The sequence below is a fragment of the Micrasema longulum genome, unplaced genomic scaffold, assembly GCF_059751315.1.
Source record: "Micrasema longulum isolate JH-2025_06_02 unplaced genomic scaffold, ASM5975131v1 h1tg001414l, whole genome shotgun sequence".
In the NCBI taxonomy this organism is placed as follows: domain Eukaryota; kingdom Metazoa; phylum Arthropoda; class Insecta; order Trichoptera; family Brachycentridae; genus Micrasema; species Micrasema longulum.
In genome coordinates this window covers 453,987-479,058 of record NW_028278600.1, presented here as the reverse complement: position 1 = coordinate 479,058, position 25,072 = coordinate 453,987, and the positions used below count along the sequence as shown (strand labels likewise).

Genomic DNA, 25,072 nt, shown 5'->3' with positions numbered 1-25,072 from the left:
CTCCCAGTTACACTGTGTATAAAAATTAAAACTTGCAGTGGTTTTTTGCTGGTAAGGTGTGAATAAGTTGTTTCAACTTATGCAGTGTAATTTTATATACATTTATATTAAGAAACTCAGACACCATAGTATACATAAGATATATTTTTGCAAATGAGGAAGCATTTTTAGTTTTGACACAAATAATTTTATTCGAGCAATAATAAAGTAAAGTTTATTGAATTAAATTTAAAAGTGAAGTATTTATACAATATTACTAGTTAGTATAATACACTAATCTGCAGTGAGTAGGAAGGACTGTTGTCCTCTGAGTTTGAGATTACAGCAAGCCGCTTCTACCTTCAGGACACTCTGGCGCAGTGTGGACAACTTATGTGGCATATCTCGGTGGCATCCTGTCCTGAAACCTACGAAAAAACTCCCATTTAATTCTGGAAACATTCATCACTTCGCTCAAATGCCAAACTAGTGGGAAGCAGAATATACCCTGGCTGCTGAGAATTTTGCTTACGCGCCCTGATTTTTTAGCTTCTTTTGTGATTGTAATTTTTACGTGAAAATGGAACATAATCGTTAATGGATTGCAATTCTTGGTTGGCCTCTGAAGTTTGCTATAAACAAAGTATAAAATATGTTTTATAAAAAAACAAAAAAAGGTTAACAGTAGTTTCATAAAATAAAAACAAGTGTAACTATGATCAGAAGCCAATTAAGTTTTTGTGCTGGCAGTCGTTTGCACTATTTGATGGATGCTGCAATGCTATTTGACATATATGCGTGAACGACACATGGCACAAAAACACAGAAAAACTCAATTTGCATCTGAACAGATGTGACAATTAAAAAAATTGAAAAGCACGAGAATGAAATAAAACAATATTAATAAATACCTAAGAGTAATAATGCATAACCTAGAGAGGAGCCTAAACGTAGGAAAACAATTCTATGACTATTGGGTATTAAGTTTGATACGGTTCGCAGCAAAACAATGGGCCGTACTCAAGTCGAGAATTGCCAAATGGATATTAATTTGCATTGTAATTACTTTTAAATATGTACCTACCTGTGTTTTTAGCATTGCAGGGTTATTCCAATCTATTTTTCTATAATTCGCCTATTTTTATTTTATTAAACTGAAAATACATGTTTGTGTTTATTTTTTATTTATTTATTCATTTTATTCACAATATATTTATGTTATATTTATTGATACATAAATCCCAACTCCATTGAACCAAAGTCCTGTGTTGAGTTTGTTTGTTTGTCTGTCACATCTCCGAAATGGCGAGTTGTAGCAGCCTGAAATTTGGACACGTCATTTTAGCTGCGATTTTAGGGTTAACGTTGCTATTTTCAAGTAAAATTTTAATCAACCTCTACTCGATAAAAACTCAAACTTTATATGGATGCCTAGTGCGGCCCTGACATATTGCCCATAATCAACAGTAAACATATTTTAATTCACAAATGTATCCCCTTAATTGAGAAAAAATAGTATCTGAAGTAAATATGTTGATATAAGGAAAGTTTTTAAGCAACATGATACACGTGTCGGGGCAATAAATGCCAAAAATCAATGTAAATCATGGGAAAATATTTGGAATCAATTACCTGTGAAAACTGACCCCTTTAACGCTCCTACTGCTGCAACCAAACATACTGCAATTCACCAAAGTCGATTTTTATTTATTATAATGTAAATATCTAAGTTATTTACAAACAAAGCCAAGCACAGCTACAGAAGCATCCGATCGAACCATTATGTTTACGTTGTCAAATAAAACAAAATGACCACCAATTGGTTGCTAGCCAACAAACCAACAAAGCTTCTATGAAACATAGTGTTAGGGCTTCTCTTTAGGTTACGCATTATTACTCTGAGATAAATACCAATAACAGAGGTGAAAAACATTTTCAAAAAGGGAAGGAATATGGAAATCTAGGCACTTGCAGGGTTTGTGATATTTTATTGACAGTGTTTAGATTAATTTGATTTTCCTATGTAGGTAGGTTTCATTGTATTAGATGCATATTTTGGTTTATTTGTGGAGCTACCAACAGAAGCTATATAAGGCAGTGAAATAGGTTCTCTTCCTCTCTCTCTCTTGCTGTTGCCTCGCTTGCCTAGCTTCCGAAACAAAAATCATAATTATCGGGTTCCTGCAATACTAGATACCACCTGATTTAAATTAAATCTTCCAAGAATAAATATTTACAAAGCCACACCTTTCATTACAGTCCACAGCATAGTAATATACGAAGGGACTTCTTTTATGTTTTTAAGTATAGCCATCATTGATGTGGATGAGGTTCACCAGCCAGAAAATACTTTAAATAAAATATTAACCTATTATACAATTGTCATTACCAGAAGCACTGTAAATACTAACTTAGGAACCCAGAGTAGAGATGCTGCATGATGTTTTTGATGAGGAAACAGGAGTCCAGGTCTCCAGCTGCCACACTGTTGATGCACAGTCTCATGAGTTCTCCCGTGTAGTCGGCGACTCCCAGCATGAAGTCCATGGGGTTCAGTAGGCTGCGAAGTTTCTCCGCATTTTCCTGCAGGTTGCAATAAGACATCTCAAATTCAATCAGAGCCAAAATATTTAATGAAAAATGCAAATGTGATAACTTAAATAAACCGGTCGATTACTCATGGGCATGGATACATGAGGGAATATTTGCATCGCCTTGGGCTGCGGGACAATAGTTGCTGCCCATGTGATGGCTTCACTGAGCAGACTGTAGAACATCTTCTAATATACTGTCCAATGTTCGATAGGCCGAGATGGCAGCTTGAATACAAACTTAACACTCGGATTGCTGCGACAAATAACCTAGCTGAGCTTATGAACTGTACTGATACACGAAGAGAGACTGTTCGATTCATTACAGGGACGATCAAGCATGCTGAGTTATTTAATGGTGGTATTTAGCTCCTTTTGTGTCCAACCTTCACAACTATTTTTTATTATTTGTTAATGTAATATTTCAAGTGATATTTTATTTATTCCGATTATGCTTTTATTTTTATTATTGTTATCTACGGTGAAAAAAAAGTTAAAGTCAACTGAATATAACTTCCATATATAAGATATATATATTCGATAAAACCTTGCATATGACAAAAGAAAGGTAAAAATAATTTGCAACTACAAAAAAAAAAAACCGTCACAGTAGGGCTGCACAATTTAGGGACTTGACATTATACGATTTGATGTTGACATGATTTGATCGGACTGGAGGTATAAGGATGGGTGACATAAACTCAGGTTGTTGAATAATGGTTCCTTTATTATAAACTCAGGTTGTTGAATAATGGTTCCTTTATTATAAACTCAGGTTGTTGAATAATGGTTCCTTTATTTCTTCTGGCTTTACAGCTGATGCTTCTCGCGCAGCTGTCTAGCTCCTCAAGACTTCTCTATAATTTATGCAGTAAATATTTTCCAAGTAATATGTTAATTTGTATTATAGGTTAATTTCTTTTAAGATTATTTAAGAAGAGAAACATTTCTTCAGCTCTTCCATAAGTTGACTTTTTTTAAGTAAAAGAGCTAAAACTTTTATTGAAGCTTATATTATTCCAGCCAATGACAGGTCGTAAGCCCTGTAAATGCCTAGACTTCCATATTCCCTTTTCGAAAATGTTTTCCCTCTGTGAAGCGATAAATTTCAATTCTAAAATACGTATTATATCAAATTATCGAGACAAATTTACCCGATCAGCAGAATAGTCCGCCATATGAGTCCAGCGCGGTAAGTCTCCGCTAGTCGACCCCTTGAGGTGGTGAAGGAGACAAACTGCCTCTGCCAGCTCTTGCAGCCCGTTGGACAGGGGCTGGAATCCTCCGCTAGGGCTCTCCCTGGCTGCCTTCAGCAGCCCCCCGCACAGTAGGGCCCGCACCCGCTTCTCCGCTGACTCCAGGCCATTCTCTCTGTCTTCACTCCTGGCGATTCAACAAAAGTTAACAATAAAGAGATAACGACTCCTGGGGTGCTATTCTGAATGGTACTATTTTGCATGCGACTACACTAAAATACACTACAGTAATAAATGTAAATGGCTTGTGTAAATTAACTTCATCCAAAAATTGTCTGACAGAAAAATTAAATAAGCCATTTTACTGGTGAATACATTTTTACAAACTTTGAGGCTCTAAAGATTATTGGTTCATACTTACTTAATAAGAGAATGCAAGAAGAATATAATTCTTTTGCTCTCAATAGTAACATCTCTGCTGATCTTCACTAATCTCTCGTGACGGTCATGCCTCGCATCTAGTTCTGCTGCGTACTGCCGGAAGGATGATATTACCTCACTCTCTCTGGCTACTTCTGAATTTTCTATTATCAAAGTACGTCATTTGTAATATTAATATATTAATATTAAGCATAAAACAGATAGTTTTCAGATTTTCTATAGACATTGATGGACTGACGCTCCGAATAATATATATTTGATTAATTAAATAAATAAAACAATAAATAAACAATTTACCCTTCGATTCCAACTCAGGCATTTTCACTGTTAATTAGTGAAAAAAATAGAAAGATCGAAATTCAAAACAATTTGAAAGAAGCCTCAGACAAAAACACAATGAAAACGTCACTGCAAACGTCAAATGTCAAATTTGAGGAGCGTTCAAAAGATATGTTTGCTATTTGTGTCGCTCTTGTTGAGCTACAAAAATGACATGAATTTTTTCAAACAAATAAAACAAACAAGCCATCACGCCGTTTCCCCGTAGATGTAGGTATACAGGAAAGAGCGCCATATTACTCTGTCTTTGCACATAGACCTCACTTCCTTTACATTAATATACATATATGTAATAGCAAAGTACTTCAAAATAATAATGAGGAACTTCAGTCCTACGGGAAATTGGGTATAAAACTTGTTTTATTACGCACAGTAAAAAAGACAGATAAAAATGTTAAAAGTTGTGAATTTTTACCTACATCTTAATCAGCTCAGGTTAGTCCCTTTGTATTATAAATATGAATCCATAGCAACAATTTATTTAATGTTACATACTTGAATTATATTGAACACGAATGATATTTTACACTTGCGAAAAATCATTAAAATTAATTACCATTGCTTTTGAAATGTCATGTCCGAATTTCGAATTCATATATCGATTGTCTCGAAATCCATTCCGAATCAATGTTTCGATTGTCTCAAAATATCAAGTCCGAAATCATATTTCGATTGTTTCGAAATGTAAAGTCCGAATTCATATCTCGATTATCTCGGAAAACCATTTCGAATGAATTCACTCGAGATATCTCGATTATTTTTCCGATTAGTACGAGTGAACTCGATTAATAGTAAGCATTTCGAAATGTCTCAATCTTTGTAATAATAGAATATTTCTATTATTTTAATTCGATTATTACCACCATTAGTAACAGCACTACTTTGATCTATGGTTACAAATTATACATTTTAATATGACCGATGCAATTTTTGACATTTGACAATTTTGACATAAATAACAAGCTAAGCGTGGTTTAGCAGTGTTTTGTTGATAACAACCGATTTAAATAGTCATTGGCATCATTGCTTTTCGGCTGAACTACTATTAGCACAAAAAAACCAAAATGAATTTAGAAATTTATTTTGAAAACTTATCCATAGCATCTGTGTCATCGGAATCACACCTCGCTGAATATACGCATTTGAAACGTCTGGTGTCGAGTATCACGGTAAGTCAAAATATATAATTATTTATCACTGTGGTATAAGAAACGAAAATAAAAGAAACAAAGGTCGATCGTCGCTATTGTTGGTCGCGACTTGTCGCGTGCCTTGGCAAAGGAAAAAAAATAAGGTTATAGAAAGACAAAGACATTAAATATTTTTTTAGTTCTCTTCTCTGCGTGCATGTCTGCTATCGGACGTCGGCGATTATGTTAGCTAACATTAATTTATTAGGCTGCTCCACTGAAGACTTGGCCTGCCCCTGCCGTAAGTTCTTCAGCCGGGAAGGTTTTCTTCTCTCGAGCCCCCCTTTGCTCGCAATTTCGCCTTGTACAGCGAGATGTACGATCTCATATTTCTCTGGATGTCTAATGGTGTGTCTGAAATACTGTAACTTTCGGATTTCAATAGTTTTTATCTAGCTATCTAGTTATATTGCTTACGTAACAAAATGTATTTTTTCATTGAATGTATGGTAATGTTAAAAAATACTGTGCTGAGTGTGAAATTAAGCCTGTGCCCTAGATGAGTATTTTCAACTCGTCGAGGTGCAAGGTTCAAATCCTGGCGAGGTCAATGTGAAATACGCTGCAATATTTCATTGTCCGCAACTGGATCCTGAAGTGTATGACGATTACCTTAATTTCACATAATAGATGATCGAAATATGTTGCATTTGGTGTTCCAATGCAGTGTTTTGTTCATCATTGGATGTGCATAGAGGTATGATGATTGGTAGATCGCACGGAGACTGGATAGTAAAAAGTAAACTTCGACACGTTTGTCTTTAGAGATCATCGATTATGTAATAAATATTGTTAAAATATTACAACGAAGAAAAAAAAACAAAAATACACAAACAAAAACATTACTCTCCGTTACATTTCCATTCTGCCTGTGTAAAAATATTTATATTTCTTCGATCGGTTGTTGTTTTTAATTTACAAATCCTGAAAAAAAATGTTTGCCACGTAGTTGGGGTGTTCGCCTACTATGACTGCTGTTTCAGTTTTTTTAATTAAAAAAAAATAAAAATATGGGAGTTGCGTTATTAATTACCTTGCTTATGATGTACAAGGTTTGTATTTTAAAAAAAAGATTTTTCTGCAATTATATTACTTTAATTTTATCTAAAACTGTTGGGAACAGGAAGGATATGCTGAAGTGGGCCAATCAGGAATTTCTCAGCATTTGCTCATGTCCAGAGGAAACCACTTAAAACTCTTCAGGAGAAGTCGGCCTGTTGACAGTAGTCAACAGGCCTTCCATTCTACTAGAAGAGTGTTTGGCATTTCGTTCCCTACTTTGGTCTATTCTACCGATTACTTGCACTATTTTGACCATGTATAATACTACCTCTCGTGTGAGTTCTTTATTACCTATCACCGATAGGATGTCATGTAGATCTTCACCCAGGCTTCTGCGCGTAAAGCAGTAAAGAAACTCAATTTGTAACAGAAGATACAGAGTAGAATCTATACACTGCATTTGGTGGCCAACTTGATCAGACCCAAGATTTACTTTTTACTGTCCAGAGTCCGTTCGATCTACCAATCATTTAATCATAGTTCTCTCATAAACTTTACCACAAATTTAATTGATTTTTTAATATTTTTATTACGCATGCAATGTGTTAGATAAATAAAGCAATATGTTTTTTCTTATTTGTTTATTATATTGAAAAACACAGGACAAAATTGAAGATATTTCTAAGTGACTACTTAAATTATTAGTGTGTATTGTGTCTGCACTTCTTTCCCTAGGGTAGCAAAGTCAGGTTTGTAGTTGGATATTGCCAATCTTAATGAATTCAACGTTTGAGCGTTTGTCAAATGAGAATGGTGTTTACTTTTCATTTGTATTAGTTCAAAAAATGTTTCATAGTTTTAAATGTTTCATAATTTTCAACGTTTCATAGTTATGAAAATGCCAATTCATAAATATGCTGAACGAAAACACGGGTGCAATTTGTTATTCAGCACATCTAAAAGAAAATTAGTTATTTAAAAATTTTTAGAAAATTAGTAACTTCAAAATCAGCATTTGTGAGTCTCCTACTTAAATGCATTTTTGTATCCTCCATGAATGCTGCAAATAAACGACTCATGCATTCAAATAATCATATTATGATTTTAATGAAGCATGATTTGCCCATTTCTAACATTCGTGGAGGAAGATACAAATGTGTGTTTTTGGTGGGTTATTCAAAAAAGCTGATTTCAAGGTTAGCCCACAATATATGTTTCATAGTCAGGCACTGTGTAGTGTGCGATCTTTGTGGAGCAGTAGTTATTTATTACTTTTATGTACAACATTAAGAATCATTTTTTCTTCACTTTGTCGCTATCGACAGACCTAATAGCCGGTTGGCTACCACTGCCCTATGCACTATCAGATGCGAGCAAGAGTATGATGATATGTTTTTTATTTTAGAATGTTCCGGAGTGTGATTTGTACGCTACACAAAATGGCCGCCCCGTGGAGTCCCGACCGTCGGGCGAGTGTCCTGTCCGGTTCGTGTCCCGGATGTGCGGGGGAAAGGGTGGATTCGGGTCCATGCTCAGGGCCATCGGCGCGCAGATAGAGAAGACCACCAATAGGGAGGCGTGCCGCGACCTGAGCGGGCGAAGGCTGCGAGACATTCGGGAGGAGCAGAGCCTGAGGGAATGGGCGGCCTCCAAACCCAAGAGGTTGGAGGAGGCACGCAAGAGGAAGGAAGACAGACTTAAAAGGTAATATCATTTATTCAAAATCTTTTTTAATACCTATGTTGAACATCTGTTTTAGTTAGACATCTCCAAATTAGAGATATATCAAGTCTTGTATTCTATGTAGACTCATACGACATCATAGCCACACAGGGTTTAAAGTATTATCAAATGTTATGTTTTTGTTTGTTTTTAGGTTATGCGCAGTTCCGAGTCACGAGTTCCAGGATCCAGCGTACGAGGAGGCGCGGCGCCGGCTGGAGGAGGAGGGAGATGCAGCGCTGGAGGCCGGTGTGTTAGCTAATCCCGTAAAGGTCGCAGTGGGAGCCAGCAATCCCAAGAAGCGCAAACCCAACCTTTGGTAATTTCATAATTATTTCCTTACCCAATCTAACTTTTGGAAATTTACAATTATTATTTGACTTGACCTAATCTAGTTTTTATCAAAAATATTTTGAGTATGTACAAATGTACAAAAGGCTGGATTTCACTCTCCAGAGAGTTATCAAGACTGAAATGTATTGCAACAGAGAGGGAAAACATTTTTAAGAAGGGAATATGGATGTTCAAACATAAGCAATGTTACACAGTATGTAAAGTGGCCACTTAAACTAGCTAATAGCATGTCATAAGTCCCGAAAATGCCTAGACTTTCGTATTCCCTTCTCAAAAACGTTTTCCCTTTTTGCTGCAGTACATTTTAATCTAGGTTTTCTTATTTTTTTATTGCCCAACATAATTCATACTGTGCTTACTTTGTAATGATTTTATATTTATTTATTCAAACAAAAATACGTATTACAAACAAATAATAATGTATCCCTAACTCCACGAGGCCAAGAGCCCTGTGTTGAGTTGGGATACAACATAATGGAAAGTGGAAGCATACTTATTATTAAAGAATACCAAAACAAAAATTATGTAAACATCAATTTTAATTTCAAACACTAATTTTAGTGAACTCTGGACAACATGATTAATAGTATATGAAACTATGCGATGTCTCGCAGGAGTCTCCTGCAATGGTCTCTTCCCTTAGACAAACTCCAAACTTGTACACTTCTGAAAACGGTTTTCGTTTTGGAGAACTTAATATGTTCATCTAGGGCAGTGGTCGGCAAACCGCGGCTCGCGAGTCACGTGTGGCTCTTTAGCCGCTAGAGTGCGGCTCACACAATGCAAACTTCTAGTACTCTTGCTACTTGGATTATTGAGGATATAGCAAATGCTGTCATTAAATGCATGGAGAAGCATCATATTCAACTAGATTGAATTGTTCTAATTTTCATATGAGGCTAAAAGTATGACCGAAGTGAGAAAGGTTTTTTTTTTCTATTTTCTAGACAATAATTAATCATGAGATACTTTTTTTCAATGTTATGGATTTGGTGATCAAGATTGTCAACACAATTGTCTTTAAAGCACTTTATCGCCAATTTCATGATGTTTTACTCAAGTATTTCAAAATAGTGAGTAAATACGGAGATCTTCGCTGCATTATAAGGTTTGTTTAATACGAAAAGAATTTGGCCCTCAGAAGAAATTTTAATTGTTGTACTGCCGATCTTTGGCTCTTTTAAATTATGAGTTTGCCGACCACTGATCTAGGGCATTGAACACTTTTTTATATTTTTTATTTTCTATTATAATCTACTTCTATATATTTAGTTAATCATTAAAACTGCAATTTTCCCAAAAAGAGACAAGCTCTTGTCCTAGGAGAGTGACTTACATTGTTATAGTTATTCAGTATTCGAAGTTATATAATTTCGAATGTACATGAAAATATACGAAATAAAGGGAAAAACAGATAATAACTTGGGGCCACGATAGACAAATTTCTCTGAGCGAAAGTTGTACGTATTTTTTGTTTTATATTTAAGATTGTGTACAGATCTCAAAGATGCAGGTCATTTGGGAGAATTATAAGTCAAACTATACAGTCCTTATAAAGATTCGAATTATTTATTGATCATATGTTATATACATAAAATTATAACATTAATATAGTCACTTTGACTATCTAACAAGGGTAAGTACCTTCTAAGACAGTCAAAAATATATATAATTTTAGCAGCCAAATACACATTATGTAAACAATAATGAAAACAAAGAAAAAGCAATTAAAAACATTGTTTTTCGAAAAAAGTGGTTACATAATTAGGTGCTTTATCTTTTTCCAGGATTGACGAAGATCTCTCCGATATGTCGTCCAGTGAGTCGGGCTGCGAGGATGACGCTTCTCCGGCGAGCTCCGAGGAGTTGGAGCCTCCCCGCAGCAGCTCCAAGGGAAAGGGGCTCGGGAAGCGCTCCCACGCTCCCGGCCACAACCCGACTAACCCGAGTGTCACACAACTCAAATCGTCATCTAAAGTTGATGATAGCGGAAATGAATCAGATTTTAAAACAGTGTAATTTATAGAATTAGTCGCTAGCCCCTATTTCGGCCTTTCGTTGTCGCTTTCTGTAAGTAGTGTGATTTGAGAGTAAAGAATATTCTAGTACAAAAAAAACATATTAAATAGAAGAGCATAGAAAATTTTATTTTATAATGTTGTTTCGGTTATAAACGTGCACATTTCAAAATATAGGATTATTATAATATACTTTAGCGGTTTAACTCACCCTCTGGGGCATTTTCAACGATTGACGCTCCCAGCTACATGCGTAATATATAAATAAATAAAAAACTGACATTAATTTTGCGCATCACACCAGGGTCACCAATTTATATATGTTATGTATTTGATTACTGTTCAATACCAACTAATTTTGATTTAACAATCTATTTATTCTAGCTAATATTACTGATACACAAGAAAACTATATGTCGGAATGAATCTACAAGCTAAATACTGCAAAAAAAACATGTTTGGTAAGGTCGATATGAAGAAAATGCCCCAAACATCTTTACGCTTCAGGTGTCAGTCCATGGACTATGAAATATTGCAGTGTAAAATTACCTTTTAAACTAATATTTCATGTAGACATAACCAGGAATTAAACCCGGGACCTTAGGGATGGTTGTGAGCCAACCACTAAACTGCAAGGCAATTCAATTTTTAAATAATGCTTTTACCATGAAACAAATTCAATAAAAGACACCCAATTTTATAATTTTTTGAGAACGGCATGAATATGATGTCTTTTGAAACGTCACTTTTCTGATTTGATTAAATAATTGTATTAAATTTTTTATATTTCCAATTTTTTCAATATTTGAGTTTGCTGTAAATAACTAAAACATTTTTCTACCTCATTTTCTAAAATATTAAATAAAGGATGTAGGTAATGTAATGAATATTATTTAGGTAAAAAATAAATTTTAATCACTAGTTATTTCCTCGACTAATAAATTTTCATACAAAAATAATTTTAAACAAATAAGGTTTTTATTCACTTTCTAATGACACTCTAGCTAATGTGAATGAATTTAATTGCATTTAAAAAGTACAATAAACATTTTATATTTTAAATAACAGTAAATTAAAAATAAGAATTATTGTAAAATAAAATACATTAATATAAACCAAAAAAAGTTGTTTTTATTAATAATATTTTCCTTTAGTGACAAAGTATTCCCATACATTATTATAGTAATTGTTATTTGAATAAACTGGACTAATCCGTTTAAAAACATTTCATTTTCTACTGACCAATGTGATGTATTGTTTTAGGCTCACGTAAATTGACAAGAAATCCATGCTTAATTTTGCACGTATTGCTTAAGCCAAAAATGTAAACCGAAAATACCAAAACCCCGAAATTCTCGGTTAAACTCAAATAATGCAAAAGTAGAAAACAAATGGCGTGTGACTTAAAATCCATCTAACCATATGTATCCAATAAAATCTATCACATCCTAAGGAAATTGATATGATTTTTCTTGACTACTTTATCGAAGCGATAAATAAAGTGTTTCAAACAACAATAACATTTCAAAATATTGGTGGACTTGTACACAAAATATTTACAATATTATAAAAACATCCGTATCACATTATCTCTCGTCTAATCTGAATTCAATTTCTTCTTCTTTGGGGTTTTCTTCGGTCCACACATCTTCACCTTCCGTAGCTTGTTCATTTCCCTAAAAAAATATTTATGATTTTTAATAATCTCGGTCAATACAATTTAATCTGACTTACAAATTATTAAACTACTTTTGTAGGTGGTAAAGCCAGAAACAGTGAACACAGTCAATATGTACACAAACAGTATGTTTCAGATAATGATCTCTAACGGGCGGTTTCTAAAATAGAATTTGAGCTTTTATTTTGACAGTATGGTCATAAATCTATAAAAAAGTGATCAATCAAACCAGCCAATTACCAGATTATACGAGGTACCAATGTCCTAGACCTTCATTGAACTGTCTCGCCCGTCTCCTTACCACTAAACTGCCTATCCCACGTTATTTATTCACCTCACAGATCTGTCTGAATGTGGACTGGTTTAATCTTATTCGCATTGAGGAAACTAATTACAGACCTTATCTCACAAGCGGCGGAATTTTCAATTTTATTTGGCATTTTAGACAAGTATCGCAAAGCGTACACAGCAGTCAGCTAACTCATAGACTCATCAAATCCTTCCTAATAGGTCAGGGTAGATACCGTGCATCTGTGAAACTGTGATGGCAAGAAATACAAAGGGAACTTACTTTCTGGATATATAATGCCTTGTACATTCCTTTTAAAACTTTTTTGAGCTGCAAGTAAATATGTATGCAAAATAGCCTTAATACAGGTTTTTCGAGATTCCTTACCTCTGCTTCTGCTTGTTTGAGTGCTTGCAATTCTTCTTTTTTCTTACGTTCAAAGAAACCAGCCTGCAAAAAAAAAATGTATATGTATTATCCACATCGACCCAATATATATTGTAAACCTATTAAAAAAATAAATAAATGAGTCCTTATAAATGTATTCTTTATGTAATTATTTCTGAGCTTGTTATTTTTGTACGTGTGAAAGGCTTACTCGAGATCAAAATATTCTTCGTCAGATTTACAGTGTTTAATATAGACAACTGTATTATAAGAGTTGAATTCTTACTACCAATTTTTAAGTTGTAATAAACAGTTATTCTGGCATGGTGCATAATAGCGAATTCTGGTTACCTTCACCAGTCCCATGGCGACTATGAGCAGTAATAACATCCCCAGGATAACAGAGAGTGCTATAATCCAAGCTTCTACTTGTGCGGCTGGAGATGCGCTGACGAAGATGGCCTCTATTGCCTCCGTACTCCAACTTCCTTCTCCATCCGGCCCCCTGATGGCTGCCGAACTGTTGGATGAGTATACCAAGATGTCCTTTCTACCCATTAGTGTACCTAAAATGTTTTTAATTTAAGTAATAAATTTACTGTAATTTGTTTAAATAGATTTGTATTTTTCTCGCAACTTCTACTTGTAAGAGAAGCAAACAGCACAACTATAAAACAACATAATATGAAGAACAGTAATTTTTGTGCAGACATTAATATGTTGGCATAATTGTCCACACATAAATTACTGTTCTTCCATTCATTTTTTATGTAATGAAGGGGAAATTAAAAATATACAAATTAAAACATTGGAGTCATCCGGTATACCACTACTGAAATAGCTTGTTCTAAAACACCAGTAGTGCAGTGATAATACTCATGCTTTCAACAAAATGTAACGGTTTGCTGGTATTAAAGCAGTGGATACCGAATAAATTCCACAATTTTTATAAAAAACTACCTCTGACGCAGCGAGGGATTTTGCACGGTATTAAGTCTTATTGTCATAATCAACAATACTTAACCATTATTTCATTTCTTTTGCGGTTAATTTTATTATTTTACTTTGCTTTTTTCACATACTGCTTACTTTCAATGACTTTTTTATTGCTATTAATATCATGTCATTAAATTTATATTTATCTGTTATTTTCATAAATAATGGCACGTAATTAAATGTTTTTGCCTAAAGAAAGTTTTAATACTAAAGTTCGAGGAGGAATTAGGGCGCAGGCCGGGCGGTTAGAACAATAAACATTGACCCATAATTATTTGATGGTCTATATTTAAAATGTTTTTTTCTTAAATATTCTTATCAAAAGCCTATAAATCCAAAAACACAGCAACAAATTGTGTTTTTACTTCGAGAGATACATTTGAAACAGTTTTACAACTTCGAACCGCTCTCCTGAACAATTTACCAAATGTGACTTCCAGCATTTCAGCTTTAAGATAATATAATATATAATATTTAGAGCGGATTTTTGCGATTATAATGATCTAATTTTAAATGTGTTCAAAACAAGTTTTCATTTATAATTTTCGGGTTTAAAAATGAGCACATACAAAACGGCTCGCAGTTGGCATCACGTCATTTTGACATCACGCGTTATGCTCGCCGGCTGCTTTACAAAGTAAACATTGCGTACACGTTTGGCGCTAAAATGTCATACGTGCCGTTTATCCCACAGGGCGTGTAACGCCTCCTTTTCGGGTAACTCAAATTATGCTTGTAGAAAGTTTATCAAAAAAATATCTATACAGTTACCATTGTAATTTTTGCTTATTTAAAAACAAAAATATTTTTAAAAATGTAAAAAAACCCCACGGTTTTAGTTTAGGATACTTCACAAAAAAGATTTTAGAATATTTATGTACTTTGAAATGGCTGATAACTAGGTTACTTCGAAATCAGCATTTTTGAGTCACCCACTAAAAACACATATTTGTATCTTCCGCCAAAAAAAAAAAGTAGTGATTTATTAAAATCATATGACGATTTGAATGTATTACTTGTCTATTTGTAGCATTCACGGAGCAGGATAAAAAAATGCATTTTTGTGGGCAATTCACGAATGCTGATTTTGAAGTTACCTAGTTGTAGTAATTACCCTGCAACATTACCTTAATATCATTTAGGAAGGTGAAGTTGTTTTTTTTATAAGATAAGATATTGAGTTTACACAAATATTTGATTTAGCCAATTTTTTTACGAGATTTTGTAAGGCTTTTATTTTTATAACAGCCACAAATAATATATTTTATAATGAAAAATATAAACCAGTCAACCTTTGAATTTTAACATAATTTTGTAATTGAATTATCAACAGGTGATTATAGCAACAGTAAGTACATATATTCAAACCTTTGATCACAGAGATATTAAGTGCCATAGTTAGTAAAAGTCTCGCCACATGCTGAGGACGACGGAAGGGTCCGATGATGCACTCCAGTTCGTGACAAATAACATTCGGATCTTCGCAAGACAACCTTATTGTTCTATTAGCTGGCAATTTTATCACTTCGTGTCTTTCAACTTCTCTTCTTACTCTCATTTGATTGAATCTTCTCAAATCCACATAATTATCCGCTGATTGTATCAGAGGTTTGAAATAATTTTGTTTACTGCGAATCCTAATCGACCTCTTTGTTCTGGTAGCATTTTCTGTTTCGTAATTACTTAAAATCTCATCATGCAATGTATCCTCGATAGAAACGTCTTGAGCATAAGTTAAATTGTCTTTTTGAATACAGGAAAAGGGTTGTCCGGATTGTGATCCCTCTGGCTGGTATATTTGAGCAAAAATGAATTCTTTATCGTCTAGTTTATATTTGTACGGGATTACGACAACTAATTTCACTTCTTCTACTGGACTCGCTCCAAATTTTTGAACCTCGTAAAATTGCTTAAAGTGCACAAGTTCACTTGTTCCATTATCCGAGAGTGTATAAGAGTATGTGTCTTGGAGGGATTTTCTGAAATATAAAAATAATGTTCAAATCGTGAAACTGTTTTCAAAAGACACTTGGTTTTTAGTGTACTTCAAATTACCCAATTAGTTTCATAAAATGAGATTAGTTTCAATAGTTATAATGACTATGTTAAATATTGCTTCACACTTTTTTTAACTAATAAAAATAAATACCTTATTATTGTGAGGAATCAATATTTTACAAAACAGCTACCGAACATCTCGGAAATTGAAATGTGACTAAAATTGTTAGGAATTTGAGGAAATTAGGAAATACCGAATAATTTTAATTGTGCTACACTGAAATGAGAAACTTCAGCCCCATGGGAAATCGGATACAAAAAATGCGCGGTAAAAATTAGAGCATTCAATTATGGCAAAGTTTCTTGAAGAGGTTCAAAAATATTTTAATAAAAACTAACTACTTTGAAAGACGTCACTTGTTAATTATGAATCAAATGATAGGAGAGTTGTGAAAGACTTCAGGCTTGCTTACTTCCAGCGGACCAATCGGCAGAACTGACCGAGAAGAAGCGGAAGAGAACTTGAGACGTCACACGTGGAATAATTTCAGGAGTACAAAACTTTTAAAAATCATAGCGCTGATAATACGATATATAAAAAATTAAAAAAAAATTCTGACTTGTAGTCAATTAACAAATATAAAAAAACCACTGAACTTCCTCATTTAGTTCTGATTCTTCCGATTTGTTCCAGATTATAAATATTGCAAATTATAAAAACGTGACATGTTAAACATATACAGTTTATAGGAGGAATAAATTGTGGGTATACTGGCAAAAAGCTTTAACTCTCGAATCCCTGTTTCGAGAAATCAAGCATTTACGTTTTGTTCCAATTTTACTCTTTTTTATCTTATTTAAATATAGTAAGATGTTAAGTGCTCATTTAAGAACATGTTTTTAATTTACCATTTCTTAATTTTATATCAAGTAAATTTTAAGTTATTTAAAACTTTTAGCCTGAATAAAATACCCGGTATACGACTTAACGTTAAATTTATTTTTAAAAGTACAAATATATAAAATTTAATATGACTTAGAGTATTTTGCCATTTTGTAGAGCGTTAAAAACTTTACAAAACTGCATTATTAAGTCAAATCCGCATATTTTCGAGTTAACGTTTTTTGCCAGTATACCCATGAAATAGTCTGTACATTGAATGTTTTACATGTAATGTGGGTTGGAAAAATAAGATAAATTAGGTTTACCCCGCTACGGCAACTCTGGCGTCTACTTTGAGGGGAAGAGAAATGACAATATTATTGTTTCCCATATTGACATCATCACTCTTGGTAATCGCCTGAACCAAGAACTCCAAGTGATCTCCAGCACGGGAAGTCTGCGATACTCCGCGCATATCGATCTCCAACCTTAATTTCTGGATAAACAAAATCACCATTTTGTAATTTTATACTTCTTTTGTCAAGAATTTTTTTCAATAAATATGTTTTTAAAATTACCTATCTTAAGGGCCCGTTTCTTGAACAGGAAAATATTATTAAATTCGATATAAATCTCTTAGATGTACATAATATGTAAGATCATAACTTAAAATAACGTTTTGTGATATAAAAAACAAAAATGTAGAGGAGCAGTAAATTTTAAATGTTCCCATCCAATGGACCATATTAGAATTGTTTTTATATCTAAAATATTTACTTTTCTTATTTCGCTGTATATTTCAGTCAGTTCTGAATTTTAGAATAAACACAAGCAGATCAATACTATCTATTTTGATTAAGCATTATGATTGTATGACGATTCGGAATATTCGGATAGAATTGATCCATTACTGGGCCATACAAACGTTTATTAAAAATTGGATGAGAATAAAGGGGATCTTGACTCACTCTATTATTGTTGAACAGAATTCTTTAATTTGGAAATCCTAACATTATTCTTAAGGGAATAGTTTTACCTTTGTCGAGTTCATGAGGAGAGGATTATCTATATTGCAGATGATGTCTGGTTCAGCCCGACACACGGCCGGAAGTCGGGCCAGACTGGCCGGAGACATGAGAGTCACCCTGACCTGCGCTAGGTACGCTGGCTCTCCCATATTCTGGACGGATATTTCAAACACAATACTCCCAGCTGATCCTAGTACAAAGCCATTTTTTCTAGAATAACAAATAATGTTGGGAGATATAATATGTTTTAATCAAACTTATAGGAAAATAATTGTGGTTTTATTGCTTTTTTTTTTTTGACATTCCAGATAAGACTAGTGTTAACAAATCATAATAATATTATACTACTAAAATACTTTGTCGGCCTCGTGGTTTCACCAATTCATTTGGCTTCCACGCAAGAGGACTCGGGTTTGATTCCCGACTCGGTTGATATGAAATATTTATTTTAAAAGGTATTTTTACATAAGAGTATTTCATAGTCCTTGGACTGGTACCTGAATCGTAAGACTGATCATCTTACCTTCATGTAACAAAAATGATCAAGATACGCTGCAATTGGTGTACCGATTTAGTGCCCTATGCACCATTAGGTGCGGAAAGGGAATGATGATGATTAAAATTATTTTTTATAAAAAAATAAATATTTGCATTCTTATGATTTACAAATACTTAATTTTGAGGGCCATTTTCGACGAGTTGTAAATAACTCACTATTAGATAATGGAATCAAGTTGGGGTAGAGTGGGTTTCGAACAACAGACCTTTGAGCCGTGAGTCCGAGAAACTAGCCACGGGACCACAGCCCGATTCGGTATACTTATTTATGAAAAAATATTGACAAATGAACACTTTTATGAACAGTGTCGAACATTTAAAATTAAGAGAAAACAAGAATTTTCCTGAGACAAATAATTATAAATAATGGTATATAATTGCGTGAGGAACGAAAGTTGCAAAGGTAAATCCTAGGTAAATGGAAACTTAATATTACATTAACTTACGTGTGATTTGGAAAATAAGCATCAACTACAAGATCTGATGAGCAAATATTATCAAATCCACAGTTAGTAGAGAAGGGAAGATTTATTCTTGTTGTTCCTTTATCTCCTTCTATGACTGGAACAAGTCTATCAAATCCATCATTTCCTGAAACAATTTTCAAGTTATGCAGTAATGTTGATATATATTTATGATAGAAACCAATGAATTTTTTTGTAGTAATAAGTAGCAGTCAATTGGTAAAAGATTTGACAAGTTGCAGTTTCTAGAGCAAAAATTGAAATTTTATACAGAAAGAGATGATTTTTAATGCTAATGTATTATACCTTACCATCAACTCGACTTCCAGATACGAGAATTATATTGTGGGGAATATAGGTCTCTTGTATGGTGGCATTCAGCGTTATTTCCACTGGATCAAGGAAGTTTTGAATGTCTTTCTGTAAAGTTAAAATATAAATTAATTTGGATGTGTTTAAGATCAATCATTTATCACAAAGTATTGATTAATTTACCTTTAGCAGAAATTCAAGTTTTTGACAGTGTTCTCTTCCCACTGTAAGAGTCACTGAGTTGTTGTAAAGAAATGAAGATGGCATGTTCCCACTCAAGTGCGCTCTGCCAAATTCCGCATCTACTGATATTACTCGGGAGACATCTGTAATATTATTTAATCATATGAGTGCATTGAAGCATTCTTTTAACATTTACCAGTGTGACTTTTTATTTGAAACATTATGACATAATAATTAAAAATATTAATGCTTTATTAAACATTGAAAACGTTTGTGTGTAAGGGAAGTCTGAAATGGCGACAAAACTTGAAGATTTACCATCACGTCATTAAACTGTTTACTAGAAATAAGATGCATAAGTTTTAAAGGTTATTTAATCATGATATTGTAATTTACGAGACACATACTGATGCTGGGGCTAGCAGGATGTTTGTGCGTATAGAGAAGACAGGCCACAACGATCAGAGTGGTGCTATCTCTCAGCAGCCGACTCTGGGGAAGAAGTTTGGTCTCCAGTGAAGCTCGAGCTCGAGTCCTTAACACCACTGCGTGTCCACTTAAGTATGCTCCTACTGCCACATCTAAAAGAAAATGTAAGAATAACATTATTATGATTTATTTTTATTTTAAAGGAATAAATAAAATTACTTTGTTTAATGAACCACTTATTTATTATCACAACCGACTAGTTTTGGCAACTCACGTTGCTCTCTTCAGGGTTAAATAATAACTAAATAAATAAAACAAAGTAATTTTATTTTTCCTTTAAAATATAACAATGAACTACAAAGTTAGTGCTACAAACAACGTGAAACAAACACTATGATGTTGTTGATGTAAAATTTTGATAAAATACCACCTAGAAATTCTTTGTTGTTCTGAAAACGGATTTCTATCTGTTTACGAGAAAGAGGGTTGTTTAGGGATTACAAAATTATTTCTTATTTTGTTCTTTGTAAGTTATGTAGAATATCTTGAGGAAAATCGGTGGATTATTTAAATAATTTCATTAATATGAATGTAAAATATTTATTCAACAATGTTTGAGTATGTCCAAATGCTTGCACACTGGCTGGATTTCCTCTCTAGGGAGTTATTCATATTTAAATTTATTTCAACAGAGAGGAAAAACATTTTTGAGAAGGGAATATGGAAGTCTAGGCATTTACAGGGCTTATGACCTGTCATTGGCTGGTTTGAGTGGCCACTTTACACACTGTGTAACATTCACCATTCTGCCCATGTTTGAATATCCACATTTCCTCAACTCTTCCATCTGTTGACTTTTGTGAAGTAACAGAGCTGAAACCTTTATCACGGGGGTGAGATTCATCCGGCTGAACCAAATCACCTACTAGGCAACGCCTGAAAACAATTTTCCAATTTTGATACTTCTTCTTTTACCAGGTAGTTAATTCAACAATGTTTGAGTATGACCCAATGCTTGCGCAGACTGGCTGGATTTCGTCCCTTCTCAAAAATGTTTTCCTTCTCTGTTGAAATAAACTCTAATAAAATATTTATGTTTGTACAAATTCTTGGTGGAAGCTTATTCTAATTTCGGAAAGAAAAGATGAGTGATACTTAAGTCCATAAATTAGGAATAATCAGTAAGCACTTTTGTCGTTTTGTCGACAGCCGTTTTTTGTTGTTCTCAAAATGACCGATTTAACACATATTTTATTCTTCATTTTAATTCTATTATGAAATCTTCATATTGCTGATTCTATAAAATAATAATGACCTAAATCGTAGCATTATCAAATTTGTGTTTTATAAGAAATTTATTCATTTTTGATAAATTTTTTTATATACTTATGTAAGTAACATTTATGTATGGTAAATTATTGGAATATTCCCATAAGTGAAGCTTCTAGATCTAACTCACCCGGGTAGGAATTGCCATCTATATCCACCGGAGGTGCGATGGAGATTCCAAACCCCCTGATGCCAAGTCCTGGTGCTACTTCTTCCGCCAGAAGATGCTGATGGGAAGATCCTTGGGCCCCATTAACTCCTCCGAGGAAGATGGCTATTCCGCCACACCCCTCAGCTTCTGGAGCTCCAACCAGCACATCTTGGTGAATTATAGAACATTTTTATTTCAAGAACAATATAAATACGTAATAATAACGAGCCATGGTCGCCAAAACATCGTAACTGAAAAAATGTTTTTTTTTTACAGAACTCTTCCTCCTTTCAATTAACAAGGAATACACTCAGACTATTTTCAATGATTTCACTCAAAATATTTTTTCAAACAATATTATGTAGTCTGTTTTTTTTTAATTTAAAAACAGCTTGTTAAAATTATTTGAAGTGTAAATAAAAAAAAACTAAAATAGAATTTTGAATTTGCATAAAATAACATAAAATATTTTTTACCCTAAATGTTGGGAAATTTTATTTATACGGTATCACTTTTTTTTCTATGGCATCACTAAAAACAACTGTCATATAGTTCGCGGCTTTTAAACCATCTTTTTTATAACTTCGCAATTTAATGATATTAAAACTTTATTGTTTTTAAACGTTTGTCAACTTTGTGTATCATGTGTATCATGATTTGTGCAAGTCAATGTGACGTTTTTGTTCAAATGAAAACTAAGACTAAACCTAAAGGTTAATATAGGAACTAGGAATACTTAAACAAAAAGGTCAATTACACTGCACCTGCTTTGAATTTATGTTAAGACAATAATTTATCCTTTATTAGTTGTTTACCTGTTTTTATTCTTATTTCGCGTGGCACACGCGGTGACGCGCGGGCCGCAACATCGTAATCACGACATAATTTTGGTTTTATTGACACATCAAATGAATTCCGTTTTTTTTTAAAGCGTAAAACCGGGGTTTTGAAAAATGTAAAAAACGTTAATTGGGGGGAATATTTGTATGACAATTCGGTGTAAAAAGCGGGAAAACCTAAAATTGAGGAACGTAAAAACGAGGTTTTACTGTATTTATTTTATAAATATCGATAAAATAAAAAGTCAAAAAAGAATTATTTTTCAAAGCGTATTCTTCGTGAATTGAAAAGAAGAAATGTTCTCCTGTAATTTTTTTTTGTCGGTTTTGATATTTTGGCGATCATGGCTCAATATGTATGAAACGGATAGATAAATACTAGAAAAGCTTAAGTACATTCGGTACATGGGTCTGTATTACCATGGGGGCGTATTAGACAAATTAGAAGATACTAAACATACCAAACAAATAACCTTACCCAATGTTAGGTTAGGTAGACACTATAATACTTACATTACAGAAGTACAAAAACTATACAGCTTGCTTCTGATATACCGCACACCGCATCCGAGGACTTAAGTCTCCTTGGCGGTGCCGAACGAGAAAAGCTGTCCGAGGGAGCTCTCTGTAATCTGGTTGCCTTGGCATCTTAAAAACCATGCAGATTGTTATTATAATAACTAATTTGTTGATATTGGAGTAGCAGGCGCCACATTCAACAGTATGAAGGCTGTCTGGAGATCGGATATTTACTTAGTGAAAACTAAATGACGCCTATATAACGCCAGCATAACACCTATTCTCGTCTACGGATGCGAATCGTGGCACCTCACTAGGGCCCAAAATAGCTGAATTCTGAGTTTTGAGAATAGGCGTCTCAGAAGAATCTTCGGTGTGCGGTGATTGATTTTGTGAGGAATGAGGTAATAAGAGAACGGACGCAGCAAACTTCGGTGACAACTGTCGTCAAGCGGAGGCGACACGGTTGGCTAGGGCATATACTGCAGATGCCTCCTGAGAGCCTTAACCACGCTTGCCTACTTTACAAGGCATCAGGTTCTCGACGCCCTGGACGTCCACTGCTGACAGTTCGCCGGCAGTTTATGTCAAAACTCCGAGACGAGAACCTGACTTGGGAGGACGCACAGGAGGTGGCGGCTGACAAGGATGCATGGGGGCTCTTTGTGGATACCAAATGCTCCAGCTAGGGAGCGGACATGGAGTGATAATGATGAATTTGTTGATCACATTGTAGCTGTGTACTTTTCCTCGCCTGACATTTTTTCCCCGTTTCTAGCAAAGATAATATGAGCCCATTGCAGGCTTAATTGGCAAACTTACTAACTCGAATTTTACATTTCTGTTATCATTAATTTACTGGTTTTTTATGTACAACACATCCATGTTAATTAAAAATAAGCAAAACTGGCAAAATGCTCACAGAATCAAAACTTTTTTTTTAAACAAAGCTCTCTTTCTATGTATATGATGAATTAAACCTACCACTATAGCCGTCTTTATTGATATCTGCGGTTGCTATAGATATTCCAAAACGAGAACTGCGACCCCACTGTGGTAACACCAGGTAAGCAGCACCACTCGGTGGCATAATCAAAGATCCCTGAAACAGATCAAAACTTATAATAATCAAATTGAAAAGAGTCTTGTGATAGTGTTGTTAACTCACGGGTCAAAGGTCTGAGGTTCAAATTCCACAACCACAACAAGTTTACAATCGTTTCACAAGTTATTAACGTATTTTAGAAAATGATCTGAAAATGGAATATTTCTTTGAAAACATTCAACTTCATTTTTATTCAGGATTTTTAAAAGCTATTACTTTTGTAATGATAAATATATTAACAATACTAGAGCCAATTAAAAAAAACGTTGTTAATCTAATAATTTACAATTATACAGGATGTTTCAGGGCCAGACCGCAAAACTTCAAAGGAACATTCCTTATGGGAAACTATTTACAAAAAAAAAGGTTTTTCCAAAAACACATTTTTTTTACTTTCTTCAGTTAATTAGCAAAGGTGTTCAAACTTGCTTATAAGCATTCCCCTTTCCACCCCTGCCTCAGGTAGCACTTCAATAATTAACTGCCGTGGCCGGTCGATTTGTCAGCATGCTTATTTAAACATGCTCGACACTAGAAATGTTTTTGACACACATGTCACTATTTAGGTAGCAGTTGCTCAATAGTATGCTTTCACGCTACGTTGTAGCATGTCTATCCGCACCCTAATGTTGAATATATCGACTGTTAAAAGGCAAAGTGACTGATGCGCCATAAAGTAAATTTTGTAGAACAATTGGTAAGTACTCTCGATATGAAATTGCTATTAAGAAATGGATAGTGGATGTGGTATGCTCACGGATCGATGAGTGGATCAAGCCAAATAAGTAAAAAAACCTTTCCTGATTATGAAATTTTGTCTGCAAGCTTATAGGAATTTATTATGTTTTTTTTAGGATTATTTTTGTTTATTAATTTCAAATATTTTTATTTTATTTATAAATCATATAACACAAAGTATTTTACAGGTGTAATACATTGAATTACATTCCCAGGAGTTACAACCACTCAATTCGGGACATAAATAATATAAACATAAAAAACACATATCGAGAACAACAAACAAAAAAACAAAGCGAGTTTAGCACCTTTATAACTAAATATAGCACAATATATACGCCAAAGACCCTTTCT

The 25,072-nt window shown here is 33.9% G+C and overlaps 3 protein-coding genes across 3 annotated transcripts in view; 1 reads left to right on the top strand and 2 right to left on the bottom strand.

The window, feature by feature from the left end:
* Positions 1–164: 164 nt before the first annotated feature.
* Positions 165–4,821, bottom strand: Trax (Translin associated factor X). Its single transcript, XM_088235655.1, has 5 exons — positions 4,505–4,821; positions 4,188–4,350; positions 3,725–3,953; positions 2,391–2,562; positions 165–407 (listed from the first exon to the last, which is right to left on the bottom strand). The coding sequence occupies exons 1-5, from the start codon at positions 4,524–4,526 to the stop codon at positions 274–276; spliced, it is 720 nt and encodes a 239-aa protein (XP_088091781.1). The 5' UTR covers positions 4,527–4,821; the 3' UTR covers positions 165–273.
* A 614-nt stretch (positions 4,822–5,435) lies between these two features.
* Positions 5,436–10,931, top strand: LOC148275484 (splicing regulator SDE2). Its single transcript, XM_088235656.1, has 4 exons — positions 5,436–5,715; positions 8,144–8,442; positions 8,615–8,779; positions 10,602–10,931. The coding sequence occupies exons 1-4, from the start codon at positions 5,611–5,613 to the stop codon at positions 10,831–10,833; spliced, it is 801 nt and encodes a 266-aa protein (XP_088091782.1). The 5' UTR covers positions 5,436–5,610; the 3' UTR covers positions 10,834–10,931.
* A 1,012-nt stretch (positions 10,932–11,943) lies between these two features.
* LOC148275483 (integrin alpha-PS3-like) overlaps positions 11,944–25,072 on the bottom strand; it is a 36,324-nt gene continuing 23,195 nt past the window's right edge. The window contains 12 exon segments of the mRNA XM_088235657.1: positions 11,944–12,508; positions 13,187–13,249; positions 13,538–13,752; positions 15,551–16,161; positions 17,390–17,559; positions 18,100–18,301; positions 19,096–19,240; positions 19,425–19,533; positions 19,609–19,751; positions 20,016–20,189; positions 21,497–21,685; positions 23,860–23,977. Coding sequence (XP_088091783.1) covers positions 12,419–12,508; positions 13,187–13,249; positions 13,538–13,752; positions 15,551–16,161; positions 17,390–17,559; positions 18,100–18,301; positions 19,096–19,240; positions 19,425–19,533; positions 19,609–19,751; positions 20,016–20,189; positions 21,497–21,685; positions 23,860–23,977 — 2,229 coding nt within the window. The 3' untranslated portion in view covers positions 11,944–12,418.

Excerpts from the sequence above, each read along its gene's own strand:
- Trax (XM_088235655.1), bottom strand. The coding sequence starts at position 4,526 with ATGCCTGAGTTGGAATCGAAGG. Across the intron at positions 4,351-4,504 it reads GCCTGAGTTGGAATCGAAGG|AAAATTCAGAAGTAGCCAGA; the intron begins GTAAATTGTTTA and ends CTTTGATAATAG. Across the intron at positions 3,954-4,187 it reads TTCTTGCATTCTCTTATTAA|GAGTGAAGACAGAGAGAATG; the intron begins GTAAGTATGAAC and ends TTGAATCGCCAG.
- LOC148275484 (XM_088235656.1), top strand. The coding sequence starts at position 5,611 with ATGAATTTAGAAATTTATTTTGAAAACTTATCCATAGCATCTGTGTCA. Across the intron at positions 5,716-8,143 it reads GTCTGGTGTCGAGTATCACG|AATGTTCCGGAGTGTGATTT; the intron begins GTAAGTCAAAAT and ends TTTTTATTTTAG. Across the intron at positions 8,780-10,601 it reads AAGCGCAAACCCAACCTTTG|GATTGACGAAGATCTCTCCG; the intron begins GTAATTTCATAA and ends ATCTTTTTCCAG.